Source organism: Pygocentrus nattereri, chromosome 19 (assembly GCF_015220715.1).
Source record: "Pygocentrus nattereri isolate fPygNat1 chromosome 19, fPygNat1.pri, whole genome shotgun sequence".
Taxonomy (NCBI): Eukaryota; Metazoa; Chordata; class Actinopteri; order Characiformes; family Serrasalmidae; genus Pygocentrus; species Pygocentrus nattereri.
The window spans coordinates 5055698-5070228 of NC_051229.1; the positions used below are offsets into that span (position 1 = coordinate 5055698).

Sequence of the window (14531 nt, forward strand, 5' to 3'; positions counted from 1 at the left end):
GCTGCACAGCCGGCAGTTCGTTCTCCAGCTCCTTACACTAAATTCCCAAACTGTCGTCACCACTGAGCAGCTTTTCTGTTTATTATCACGTCAGTTTTACGGCTCAGTCTGATTTGGTCCGACTCTGAAGATCAGACACGTTTGGCGAATGGTGTTGGGTTCATTTCTGACTGATTCCAGGTTGTTCAGCTGTTCTTCTGTCACAGCTGCCGACTGAAAAGCTGCTCAGTGGTGACGACAGTTTGGGAATTTAGTGTCGGACCAAATCGGCTGTCGGTCAAATGTGATCTTAACAGTGTCCGTTTTCTGTTTGTGAGTAGGAAGAAGTAAAAACGTTGAAATGGCTTGAGCATCTCCTACAGCTGTCAAAGTCGTTGCTTAGCAACGGCGTCTTAACAGAGTGATAGTGTTTGTGAAAAAAATTTGATGAAAGATGAAGAAGATAGCGAAATGTTGTAGCACTGATGGAGTGACTGTTATCGTTTCCCTTCACAGGCTCTTGGAAACTGACAGTAAGTCCTTGTACTCTGTGAATGGTGTCCTACGAAGTCCGTGTTCTTCAAAGATCTTCTCTTTCGATGAAGACTCCAGCACTTGGGGTTGTGTTGTTGCGAACTGGGATGAGTGGAGCAAGAAGAAAGTAAAACGGTTGAAGGTAGAGGCGCAGGAAACTTGATCTTGCTGTTTCTTGTTTGTGGTTTTTAAGATGTGAAACAGTAACAATAGTGGACTCTCTCTAATGCTGACACTACGTTGGTGTTAGCGACGTTATGAAAATGTATTCATTCGTTTTGTTACAATAATATATTAATTCTTTCTGTATTTTCGATGCCCTTAATGTTTTTCGCCGGTGCATTTTCTTTTTTTCAATGAACATAAATTATCTAATTCAGTTTCTGTAAGAGTGTCAGAAAGTACATCAATCAGGCATAACATGATGACCACCTCCTTGTTTCTACGCTCACTGTCCACTTTATCAGCTCCACTTACTGTATAGCTGCACTCTGTAGTTCTACAGTTACAGACTGTAGTCCATCTGTTTCTCTGATACTCTGTTACCCTGTACTTCAGTGGTCAGGACCCTCATGGACCCTCACAGAGCAGGTACTATTTGGGTGGTGGATCATTCTCAGCACTGCAGTAACACTGACATGGTGGTGGTGGTGTGTTAGTGTGTGTTGTGCTGGTGTGAGTGGATCAGACACAGCAGTGCCGCTGGAGTTTTTAAACACTGTGTCCACTCACTGTCCACTCTATTAGACACTCCTACCTTGTCGGTCCACCTTGTAGATGTAAAGTCAGAGACGACAGCTCATCTGCTGCTGCAGTTTGTGTTGGTCATCCTCTAGTCCTTCATCAGTGGTCACAGGATGCTGCCCACAGGACGCTGGCTGGATATTTTTGGTTGGTGGACTATTCTCAGTCCAGCAGCGACACTGAGGTGTTTAATAACTCCACCAGCACTGCTGTGTCTGATCCACTGAGACCAGCGCAACACACACTAACACACCACCACCACCATGTCAGTGTTACTGCAGTGCTGAGAATGATAAACCACCCAAATAGTACCTGCTCTGTGAGGGTCCATGGGGGTCCTGATCACTGAAGAACAGGGTAACAGAGTATCAGAGAAACAGATGGACTACAGTCTGTAACTGTAGAGCTACAAAGTGCAGCTATACAGTAAGTGGAGCTGATTAAATTGGGCAGTTGGCGTAGAACCAAGGAGGTGGTCATCATCTTGTGCCTAATCGATGAATGTTCATGAAAATCATCCAAGTATGACTGAACAAATCAACAATATTATCCATAAATATAACTGGTGCTTTCACTTCATAAGCCAGTTTTCGGTCTCCCTCTTCAGGAGATGATAAGGAAAGGGATCCATCCTCATTTCCGGCCCACCGTGTGGCAGATGCTGTGCAATGCACACAGCCTGTCTGTACGGGAGCAGTACTCTGAGCTGCTGCAGAAGACCTGTCCGTGTGAGAAAGTGATCGAGAAAGATCTGAGCAGAATCTTCTCCCGGCATCAGCTCTTCCAGGGTCTGCACAGCAGCATCCAGCAGCCGCTCTTCAACGTGCTTAAGGTTATTTCATTCCATGTGAAGTTGTTAAGGAGTTATTTGATTTCAAAGCTTGCTTCTTTAGTGTTGTACTGGCTCTACTTGCTAACAAGCAATGGAAGCTTATTAAGCAATAGAACACGAGAGGGAGTGTGTTATCCTGAGTGTGTTACTGGTGATAACTCACTCCTCGAGTGTCTCTACTGCTTTAATACAGCAGTTAAATAAATACAGTAAGAAATGAACAAACTGGCCGTGAACGCGGCGTTTAATATGTTTTAATGTTCAGTTCCTTCCTCCTAATTATAGCTCCTTAACGTGCAGCTTGTAACGTCAAAGTAACGAGCTCCGCCCACTTGCTGCACAGTCTACTGTAAGCCCCGCCTTCTAAAGTTCAGACTGAGCCATAAAACTGAGCCAATATCAGGTTCAGCTCAGTTTGGTCAGTTTCTCCAGATCAGTATTAATGTTGTTTTGTTCCAGCCGGTCTGTGAAGCTTCTTACAGCCCGTTTAGTTTGGTGAATGGTGTTGGGTTCATTTCTGGCTGATTCCAGGTTGTTCAGCTGTTCTTCTGTCACAGCTGCCGACTGAAAAGCTGCTCAGTTTGGGAATTTAGTGTCGTCTCGTCTTCAGAGTCCAATCAAAGCGGCTGTCGGTCAAATGTGTCCGTACCATAACAGTGTCCATTTTCTGTTTGCGGCAAAGTAAGAAGCAAAAACGTGGCTTGAGCGTCTCCTACAGCTGTCAATGTCGTTGCTTAGCAACGGCATCTCAGCAGAGTGACGGTGTTTGTGAAAAACCCGTGATGTTATAGTGAAATATCAGCAAAGTTAGAGCTTCTCAACCAATCAGCTCGCGTGGCTGGAACTGACTGCTGTATAACATCTGTTAACAGTGTTACTGTGAAATTACAGAGCACCCTCAACCTCGCAGTAGTTTTCTGTGTTATTACAGAAAATGTCTTAAGATGAAATGGTTTCACAATGAAATGATCCATTTATGTCTATTTAATTCGACTTAACAATGTTATTGCGAGGCAAGGACGTGATGATTTAGGCATGCAGTTTTGACGATGATGCTAATTGGTTATGAGACTAATGTAGGCTAAAGTAATAGAGGCTTATGTACACCAATTTGCAGCTGTTCTAGTGCAAAAGAAAAGTAATCATGTCTTATCTGATCTACTACATGGGGGGGTAAAGGGGACAACTGTGTAAACCATTCCTGAACTATTCCTTTAAATGTCGTTTTTCAAACATCTTGGAAATCAGCTCAAATAAACCATTTTATCTTGATTTCAGGCTTATTCCGTTCTAGACCGTGACGTTGGATACAGCCAGGGAAGTGCATTCATAGCTGGACTGTTACTCATGCAGGTAATACATCCTCTAACAAGGATTCTTTTAATGATTCGTTTTGGAAGAGGTTGTTAGTATTGCAGTTACTGGTCTAACTGTACTTTGAACTTTCACAAACTGGACCATGATTGTTTGGATGCACACACACATATCTTCTAAGCCTCTTCTCCTTCTGGGTTGTGAGGGTGGGGGGGCGGCGGGGGTGGATGTGCTGAAGCCTATCCCAGCGGTCATCAGGTGGAAGGCAGGATACACCCTGGACAGGACGGACAGACAGACACACACATTCACTCACAGACTCACGCCTAGGGGCAATTTAGCCTGTCCAACTGGCCTGACTGCATGTCTTTGGACTGTGGGAGGAAACCGGAGAACCCAGAGGAAACCCACGCAGACATGGGGAGAACATGCAAACTCCACACAGAAAGGACCCCGGTTACCCGGCTGGGGAATCGAACCCAGGCCCTACTTGCTGTGAGGTGCCAGTGCTACCCACTGAGCCATTATCCAACTATTTTAACCTGTTCAGTATCTAATATAAATGATTCAGTAACTACAGTACAAGTTCTGTACTGTATCTGGATTGAAGTGTGAACTCAAGGTTAACTCAGTTGGAACTAATGTAGATGTTACACTGCAGATGCCAGAGGTGGAGGCCTTTGGTGTGTTTTTGAGGCTCATGCAGGACTTCAGGCTGCGAGAGCTCTACAGGCCCCGCATGGTTGAACTGGGCTGCTGCATGTTCCAGCTAGAGGGGCTAATCCAGGTACAAGTCCACAGCCTGCCGTTTACAGTCGTATGTAAAGGTTTGGGCACCACTGGTCAAATTACATGTTGTTGTTTATTTTCTAAGTGTAAGTAAGTTAACACATCCTCTACAGTGAACGCACTTCTGCACATTTTACCGGACATTTACTGTTAATTTGCTGAATTTAACATCTTGAGGGGGGTAATCTGTGCAACAGTTAAGGCATAGTTTACATTTTACGTTTATTTTTTTATTTTACGCGATGTTAAACTTAGCAAATACATATAAATTGTGCAGAAAAACACCACATTTAAATCAGACAAGCAATAAAATATGTAATTTGACCAGGGCTGTATTAACTTCTGCATATGCCTGTACAGTAAACTGATATGCAATCGGCCTGTGCATAAATGTAATTATACATTATTATTGATACCTGTATACTGGCCAGGCTGCTCCTATACCACACAATATTGTTTTGGTTGCTTTTATTAGAAACTCTGACCTTAAACGTCCACTCACTGGCCACTTCATGAGCTCCATATACCTTTTAGGTCCACCATATAGATGCATGTATGGACTAGCAGCCTTCCTCCACCTCATTCGTCAGTTTCTGACCACAACCATTGGGCCAGATATTTGGCATCCATTCTCAGCGCAGCAGTGACTGACATGGTGGTGTGTGTGGTGCTGGTATGAGTGGACCAGTGGCTCTGTGGTCAGAAACTCACCCCTTGATGGAACACAATAACACAAACAGATGGGCTACTGTTTTAACTTGTATACCAGCAAGGTGGGGCTACAATGGAGGGGTTTCTGATAAAGTGGCCAGCACAGTGTCCCCCCCATATAGCTTTCACTACTGTTTCTCTCTTGTCCAGGAGCAGCTTCCTGAGCTTTATTCTCACTTTCAAACTCACGCCTTCAACACCTCCACATTCTCTTCGTCCTGGTTCCTCACAGTGTTCCTCTCCTGCCTGCCCCTAACTGCAGCCAGCAGGGTCTTTGACATATTCATGTGTGAGGTAAGGTGTATGTCAAGGCTGGATTGGAGAGGGTCATGGGGAATATTTCATAATTTGTTGTAGCCCAGGGGTCGGCAACATGCGGCTCTTTTACTGGTAATAATAAAATAATCCTCCTCTACAGTAAAATAAAGCTCTGCTGATCGTTAAACACAGTTTAACAGTAAATGGTCTTAAACGCTGGAGTTAATGTAGAACTGCTGATTCACCCTTTAACCCTGAAGATCAGCGCACAGAATGCTGTTACCATAGCAACGCAGACAACAGTCTCACCTAGCTAGTAGCTAGACGAATGGACTTATTTGCATTTTTAATCGCTCCAGCTGGTTTCCTGATACGTTAAGTCTGCAGCGAAAAGCTGTCAAACACTATAAAGTCGAACGTCGAAAACGTCGAGGAAAATTCGAACAAGAAGCTGGCGAATGAGAAGCGACTTCAGCCTCACGACTTTTTAGTGTTTGACAGCTTTTTACTGCAGACTTAACATATCGGGGAAACCAGCGTGAGTGATGTGAAATCAGGTAGAACAGCTGCAGGAGGAGTGGAGGTGGTTAGGAACTGTGGTGAGACTACAGCTTGTATTCCAAGTCGGTGATGTTTCTGGAGCTGCCAGAAGTTTTTTTTCTTTTAAAATTGGTCAGATTGAGGTACGTGTTGCCCATATCTATCTTATTTGTTTATTATTTTTATCATTATTGTTACTATTTTATTTATTTATTTATGTTTAATCTCCTTTTCTAATGTTATTGATATTTGTACACATTGTAATTTATTATTTATTTGTCATTTAGTATTTTTTACACACTGATTTAGACCACTCTTGTTCTGGTAGATATTCTGTTTATCTTTTTATGGTTATGGTTTAAGGGTAAGGGGTTGATTCAGAAATTCGTATATATCTGTGATTCTACAAAAGGCAATAACAATAATTGGGGGGAAAAAAATTGGTCAGATTGTAAATCAACGAAGTGATTGGTTGATTCCACAGTGCCTGATTATGTTAGTTAATAAGACTTTTATCCAATGGGGCGGCTCACTTTCTATATCTACCTAGAAACCACAGAGAGGGAAGAGCTGAATGGACACGGTCCGTTCGGCATTTCAAGGTTGTTGACCCTTGTGTTTCCAAGCAAAGCTTAATAATAAACAGTAGTGTTACTACAATACTCGGAGTTGAAACTGGACCTGAAATTGGAATCACTGTGTACAGCGTGTCTGTAGAAGGGAAATCGTTGAGTGAGGATGTGACTTGGACTCAGACTGTATGCGTGTTTGTGTGTGGTCAGGGTTTGGAGATCGTGTTCCGTGTGGGAATGGCCATCCTCCAGATCACCCAGACTGAACTGCTGAAGCTGGATATGGAGGGGATGACACAGGTAAAAGCCATTTTACCAGCCGTGCTGTGCATGAAGTGCTTAAGCTGCAGGCCTGTTAGTGAGATCCTGATCTTAAAATGAATCTGTAACTACTGTGAATCAGTGATTCCTACGAAGCAAATATGAACGATATGTAGTTGTAGTTTGGACATTTAGTCCATAGAATCACCCTCTGACCTCTATGACACAGCAGTGGGAAGAAAGAGAAAGAAAGTACTCACATATACACACAAACCCAGATGGTTCTTCAAGGTTTCCTTAGAAAGAACCATAAGCACTGAAAGAACTCTTTGCATGATTAAAGGGTACTTAAAGCGTTCTTCAGATTGATGGAGAATGTGCCAAAGATGGTTCTATATACATTATATATTCAAAAGTATTAATCCATTTAATATGATGTCGGCTCTAATTCATCCCAAAGGTGTTCTATGGGGTTGAGGTCAGGACTCTGTGCAGGCCATTCAAGTTCTTCCACACCAAACTCACTTATCCGTGTCTTTATGGACCTGCTTTGTGCACTGGTGTGCAGTCATGTTGGAGCAGGAAGGGGCCGTCCCCAAACTGTTCCCACAAAGTTGGGAGCATGAAATTGTCCAAAATCTCTTGGTGCTGAAGCTTTAAGAGTTCCTTTCACTGGAACTAAGGGGCCGAGCCCAAATCCTGAAAAACACCCCCACACCATCATCCCCCCTCCACCAAACTTTACACTCGGCACAATGCAGTCAGACAAGTACCGTCTCCTGGCAACCGCCAAACCCAGACTCATCCATCAGATTACCAGACGGAGAAGCGTGATTGGTCACTCCAGAGAACTCGTCTCCACTGCTCTAGAGTCCAGTGGCGGCACTTTACTCCACTGCATTCCACGCTTTGCATTGCGCTTGGTGATGTAAGGCTTGGATGCAGCTGCTCGGCCATGGAAACCCATTCCATGAAGCTCTCTACGCTGTTCCTGAGCTGATCTGAAGGCCACATGAAGTTTGGAGGTCTGTAGTGATTGACTCTGCAGAAAGTTGGCGACCTCGGCGCACTATGCTCACTGTGCAATGTTTAGTAGTGAGGAAATTTCATGACTGGACTTGCTGCACAGGTGGCGTCCGATCACGGTACCACGCTGGAGTTCACTGAGCTCCTGAGAGCGACCCATTCTTTCACTAATGTCTGTAGAAGCAGTCTGCAGGCCTAGGGGCTCGGCTTTATACACCTGTGGCCATGGAAGAGACTGGAACACCTGAATTCAGTGATTTGGATGGGTGAGTGAAGACTTTTGGAAATATAGTGTAGAACCTTTTTGAAAATGGTTCTGTATAGCACCCAAAAGGGTTCTTACATTGTTACAATGTCAAGCTTGTAATAATAGATGAGCCATTTTGGGTGCCATATAGATCCCTTTTCCAAAAGGTTCTATACAGAGCCATCTAAAGCACATTCTCTCAATCTGAAGAACCTTTTCATGATGCAAAGAAGCGTTTAATCATGCAAAGGGCTCTTTGAGCGTTCATGGTTCTATATGTACCCATTTTCTTTAATAAAGAACCCTTGAAGGACCATGGTTTTTAAGAGAGTACTTTGCATGTGTAAGATTAAGGTTCTTTAGATTGATTTGAGATGACTCTATATGGAACCTTGTTGAAAATGGTTTGGTATAGCACCCAAACTGGTTCTTCTATTATACCAAGCTTGACATTGTAACAATAGAAGAGCTCTTTTTGGTTCTACCTGTTTAACCATATACAGCACAGTCTGAAGTACCATTTACCCATTCAAAGGGTTCTTTGAGTGCTCATAGTTCTATATAGAACCATTTTTTTGAACCGTCTTTTTTAAGAGTGATACCGTTTCTTCTATTTTTGTATTCTCTTCCTGAGCAGACACTTTGGGTGGTTTTCCAGACCAAAGTTAAGTTCGCTGTCTGACCAAATTACCCCGAGATGTATTTTTAGTCTGGAACTGGGTTTTAATCTGTGTCTGGGAAGTCGGTCTGTGTGGTTATGCTGCACTTCAGTAGTTTCCGAAGCTGCTCTGTAACACTGTGATATCAGAATTTTGTCTTTGACTCTGAGACCAGTTGTTCTGTCGCAGTGCTTGATATTTACATTTACAGCATTTAGCAGACGCTCTTATCCAGAGCGACTTACGAGAAGTGCTTTGTTTTTCTAGACAAAGTATCTTTGCTAGTTACCAAGAGGTTTGAGAGAAAGACGGTCCTGAGATCAGATAATAAGTCACTGTTGATACCCAGAGAAAAGGAACAGAGTTGAACACAAAACTCTTTGCAACACAATACATCCATCCATCCCATCCATCCACTCTCTAAGCCGCTTCTCCGTCAGGGATGCGGGGGGGTGCTGGAGCCTATCCCAGCGGTCATCGGGCGGAAGGCAGGATACACCCTGGACAGGTCGCCAGTCCATCGCAGGGCAGACAGACAGACACAGACAGTCACTCACACCTAGGGGCAGTTTAGCATGTCCAATTGGCCTGACTGCATGTCTTTGGACTGTGGGAGGAAACCGGAGAACCCGGAGGAAACCCACGCAGACACGGGGAGAACATGCAAACTCCACACAATACAATACAGTAAACTACAATATACAGTGCAATACAATAAAATATAATACAATACCAAAACAATACTATGTCAGAATGGCATACCACTTCAGACCACTGAAGAACAGGGTAACAGAGTATCAGAGAAACAGATGGACTACAGTCTGTAACTGTAGAACTACAGAGTGCAGCTATACAGTAAGTGGAGCTGATAAAGTGGACAGTGAGTGTAGAAACAGGGAGGTGGTCACGATGTTGTGCCTGATCGGTGTATCTGCTCATCTGAGTTTAATTTTATTCAATGTGCAATTTGATTCATCTGTAGAAAACCCAATGTGAACATCGTGTTAGCCTCTGTAGATACAGGATTGAAAGTACTGAAAATGGTATTGGACGCTTTATCAAATTGTAGTACTAAAGAAATGTTCTCCACTGTCCCTGTTGTTTCAGTTTTTGGAGAAAACGGCCCCCCAGCAGATGGACAGAGATCCGAACAGGATGATAATGACGGCTTATCAAATAAAGTACGACTCCAAGAGAATGAAGAAGTGAGTGTGTTTATCCTTCCTGAGAGGAGCGCCACCTGTTGTTCACTATTTGATACAGATGACCTCTAAAACTGATTACAAATGACTCTCAAAGTCCAGATAGCCCTTACGGTGTGTGAATTCAGCTGCTTTCAGGTGCTCCTATTGCTGACACAGACATTCAGCTATGCACACGCAGCTTGTATACCTGCCATAGGAGAGCACACATGAGCCTAAGGTCACCATGCCCAATGCCAAGTGTCTGCCAGAGGGGTATAAAGCCCCTCCAGCATTGGGCTGTGGAGCAGTGGAACTGTGTTCTCTAGAGTGATGGAGCTCCATCCAATACCTTTGGGATGAGTTGGAGTGATCCAGAACTGACCATCCAACATCAGTACCTGACCTCACTAATGCTCAATCAGATCCTCACAGCAATGTTCCAACATCTAGTGTAGAGACTTCCCAGAAGAGTAGAGGCTAGCACTTCAGACAAACTCCCTATAAATGTCCTTCATTTCAGAAGAAACGCTGGATTTGCAGGTGTCTACATATTTTTGGACATACAGTGTATCGTATATTAATTCTTGGGTATTATAAATCTATGCATCATATATATTGAGAGAGTTTATGCGCTTTTGGTGGATGTTTATGAAGACGGGTTAATGTCTTTTTAGGCTTGAAAAAGAATACACAGCCATAAAAATGAAGGAGATGGAAGAACAGGAAGAAATAAAGGTGAGCTTTGCTTTCGTTACGCTTGCATTGCTGACATTACTAACATAATTATATAAATCATATAAGAATCTTTAGCTGTGCTGTCTGTGTTTTTCTTTAGAAACTACATTCAGAAAATAAGCTTCTGCGACAGCGGCTGGACACCCTGGAGAAAGTGAGTGGATCAGCTGGTCAGTCATTTTTGACCACGCAATACAATAGCATAGTGCCATCTATTTGTCTTGCCTCAGCCGAAGAGGTTGTCAGGGTTTTCTGTCATCTACGTCTTTATATTGTGAAGTAGTAGTAAGCAAAGCCCTGAAATGGTCAGGAGCTGCCGCCAGGCTGAGGCTGGTGCAGTGTGATTTCCCTTGTAATGTGAGAAGTGGACCCCAGGATAACAAACAATACAATCTCCCTCTCTCTGTCTCTCTCTCTCTCTCTCTCTCTCTGTCTCTCTCTCTCTCTCTCTCTCTCTGTCTCTCTCTCTCTCTCTCTCTCTGTCTCTCTCTCTCTCTCTCTCTCTCTCTCTCTCTCTCTCTGTCTCTCTCTCTCTCTCTCTCTGTCTCTCTCTCTCTCTCTCTCTCTGTCTCTCTCTCTCTCTCTCTCTCTCTCTCTCTCTCTCTGTCTCTCTCTCTCTCTCTCTCTCTGTCTCTCTCTCTCTCTCTCTCTCTCTCTCTCTCTGTCTCTCTCTCTCTCTCTCTCTGTCTCTCTCTCTCTCTCTCTCTCTCTGTCTCTCTCTGTCTCTCTCTCTCTGTCTCTCTCTCTCTCTCTCTCTGTCTCTCTCTCTCTCTCTCTGTCTCTCTCTCTCTTCTTTCTCTCTCTCTCTTCTTTCTCTCTCTGTCTCTCTCTCTCTCTCTCTCTCTGTCTCTCTCTCTGTCTCTCTCTCTGTCTCTCTCTCTGTCTCTCTCTCTCTCTCTGTCTCTCTCTCTCTCTCTGTCTCTCTCTCTCTCTCTCTCTCTCTCTCTCATTCTGTCTCTCTGTTTGGTAGAGGTATTGCGAGGGTGCGGTTTGGCAGCTGGGGCAGGAGTGTATGCGGATCCGGCTGAGAGAGGCAGAGCGTCAGCACGTCTTGAAGCAGATGGAGATAAAGATGCTGCTGATGGAGAAAGTGCGGAACCTCCACGTAGTGCACTTCACTGTTCTAATCTAAGAGATCCGTTATCAGAGAACGTGCATATATCAGTGTCAATGATTATAATTAAAAGTGCCAATTATTATTATTATTATTATTGTTATTATATGCCAACAGGACACATTTCTGCATTGATAATTACACACATGGAACAATTACATATAGGGACTTATATATAATACATATGGGACAGAATGTTATTACACATAGTTGCTCACATACGTGTAATACTAAGTAATGGTATTTTTATTATACACTCACTGACCACTTTATTAGGTACCCCTTGCTAGTAAAAGGTTGGACCCCCTTTTGCCTTCAGAACTGCTTTAATTCTTCAGGTCAGACTTTCAACAAGGTGTTGGAAACGTTCCTCAGAGATTCTGGTTGGTTATTTGAGTTCCTGTTGCCTTTCTATCATCTGGAACCAGTCTGCCCATTCTCCTCTGACCTCTCACATCAATAAGGCATTTTCGTCCACACAACTGACCGCTCACTGGATATTTCCTCTTTTTCGGACCGTTCTCTGTGAACCCTAGAGATGGCTGTGCGTGAAAATCCCAGTAGATCAGCAGTTTCTGAAATACTCAGACCAGCCCGTCTGGCACCAACAACCACGCCACGTTCAAAGTCCCTTAAATCCCCTTTCTTCCCCGTTCTGATGCTCGGTCTGCACTTCAGCAAGTCGTCTTGACCACCTCTACATGCCTAAATGCACTGAGTTGTGGTCATGTGATTGGCTGATTAGCTATTTGTGTTAACAAGCAAATGAACTGTACCTAATAAAGTTGCCGGTGAGTGTATAGAGATGCATGTGTATGGTACATGTTAAACACGCATGCATTTTCGTTTAAGTACCTACTTAACGTTACAGAATGTGTGTCTGTTTGTGTGTTTTAGAGCAGTACAGTTCCCGATGAGGTCAGTATGCAGCATCTGCATGAGCAGCTGGTGAGTGGGAAGCTGAGGGAAGCGGAGGCACTGACCGGACTCCGAGAGATTAGACATCACATCAAAGATCTGGAGGAAAAATGGCAGGTTTGTGGTTGTATGTATGTATGAAATGAATGGTGCCAACTTCACACAGGTTTATCGTGATTGCATTGGCGGTGTCTTACTGTCTTGGACGATTTAATCAGGCCAAACACTGTGAATGTTAAAGAGGAATCTCTCGCTTCCTCGACTTTTTCAGTATTTCAGTTTATTTTAATTGGTGAAGTGTAAACAGTCATGCAGAGCGGTTAGATGTGAAATGGTTCATATTGCAGATTTCTCTTTTTTTGTTTTAAATTATTGAAATTATTAAATGGTTGCAGCTGTAACAACTGCCGTTTCCCTTTGGGATCAGTAAAGTATTCTGATTTTAGTACACGTCGATACTGATTTTGATACCATACTGTACCTAGAATTACAAACGGTCCTAAAATCTGATTGGCTGAGCTGCGATCAAAGCCACTGTAAAATCCATGATATACCCACAGCTATGAGGCCTCACAACAACTGAACTCTGTATTACGGCTGTTAATGGAACAGTCTTTGACCCTCATGTGCTCTCACAGACCAGCGAGTATATTGATGAAGTAAGGACCCAGTTTTTGTTTAAACTGAGGGGCTGGCGACTTATGTTCTTAACTAGAACCTGGCTGGTCAGCTGACTAACAGGCTAAAAGAGCCAACAGCCTAAACAGCTCCATCATTAACATCACAGGCTTGGATTAAAGCGCTTACGGTGTGATAAACTGTAAAACGTCAGTATAAAAGTCTAAGAGAAAACACTTGAATGATTTACAGGCTTCAGTTGTCGGTGTTTCAGACAGAAGTAGCGTCAAACCCAGGCTGAATCCCAAACGGCTCTGTATTCCCTAGACAGTGTGCTAGTTATGAACGTTTAGAAATTCTAGCCTCTACGGCCAGACAGTGCATCATTTGTCAGGATGTCCCAAATGACTATTTCTTAGCTGTATTTGGGATATAGGATAGAGTGCGTAGCCTCTTAAACTCCTTGGGACCACCGGTGGCTCCAAACCGCACTTGGTCATGTTCTTCATAACGTTCAAATTCCATAAGCTCCGTTCAGAAGCTGGGCGTCGTGTGAGGCTGTAGCTCTTCTCTCCAGTCTAATAGACGGTGATGTCATTTTAAACCCTTATAATAAAAGAAGCTGAACTTTGTTTTTCTACTGAAAGTCGACCCGTTTTCCCCAAATCTGGGCTATAAACTATAAACAGACGGCGTCTCTTCAGTGATCTGCTCTGGAAACATCACTTTTAGAAAACAACACAAAGAAGATTAGGTTTTGGGTTGAGGTTACGATTCGGATTAGGGCCAGGGTTAGGATTATATTTTGGGTTGAGGTTAAAGTTATGATTAGGATTAAGGCTTGGGTTAAGATTAGATTTTAGGTTGAGGTTAAGGTCAGGGTTAGGATTAGGTTTTGGATTGAGATTAAGGTTAGGATTAGAATTAGGGCCAGGGTTAGGATTAGGTTTTGGGTTGAGGTTAAGGTTAGGATTAGGTTCAGGATTAGGTTTTGGGTTGAGGTTACAGTTAGGGTTACGATTAGGGCCAGGGTGAGAGTTAGGATTAGATTTTGGGTTGAGGTTAAGGTTAGGATTAGGGCCAGGGTTAGGATTAGGTTTTGGGTAAGGGTGGGTAAAGATTAGGTTTTGTAAGTAATGGAATATATGTGTGTGTAAATAAATAAACAAATTCTCTAAAACTGCGTAATTCACATCAAACTAATCTGAATGATTTTGTTTATGTCTGGATTTTGTTCACACCTGAATCTGTTTCCATCTACATGATTATGCAGAGATTGTGAGAAAAATGTGAAATTCCTCTAAAAAAGACTGAATTTGGCTCTATTTCTCTTCCTCAAATGCAGCAGAAGAGCAGCAGTAGTGTGAGTGACCGGCAGGGGGAGCTGATGAGTCTGAGGTTCAGAGAAGTTCGCGCTCAGGTTCAACTCACACAGAGCCGCCACCAACTGCTGCAGCTGCAGACGCAGGTCAGACGCCACATAACGACTGTTTTAC

At 43.4% G+C, this 14531-nt stretch overlaps 1 protein-coding gene across 4 annotated transcripts in view; it reads left to right on the forward strand.

Moving 5' to 3' along the window:
- The window catches only part of evi5a (ecotropic viral integration site 5a), a 51614-nt gene that overhangs the window by 7053 nt on the left and 30030 nt on the right, over positions 1-14531 (forward strand). For all 4 annotated transcript variants that reach the window (XM_017712273.1, XM_017712274.1, XM_017712277.1 and 1 more), the window contains 12 exons: positions 496-655; positions 1865-2089; positions 3368-3442; positions 4065-4190; positions 5054-5197; positions 6484-6573; positions 9574-9671; positions 10325-10385; positions 10486-10539; positions 11356-11475; positions 12397-12534; positions 14381-14503. In XM_017712273.1, coding sequence (XP_017567762.1) covers positions 496-655; positions 1865-2089; positions 3368-3442; positions 4065-4190; positions 5054-5197; positions 6484-6573; positions 9574-9671; positions 10325-10385; positions 10486-10539; positions 11356-11475; positions 12397-12534; positions 14381-14503 — 1414 coding nt within the window. The remainder of the gene's footprint in view (positions 1-495; positions 656-1864; positions 2090-3367; positions 3443-4064; positions 4191-5053; positions 5198-6483; positions 6574-9573; positions 9672-10324; positions 10386-10485; positions 10540-11355; positions 11476-12396; positions 12535-14380; positions 14504-14531) is intronic.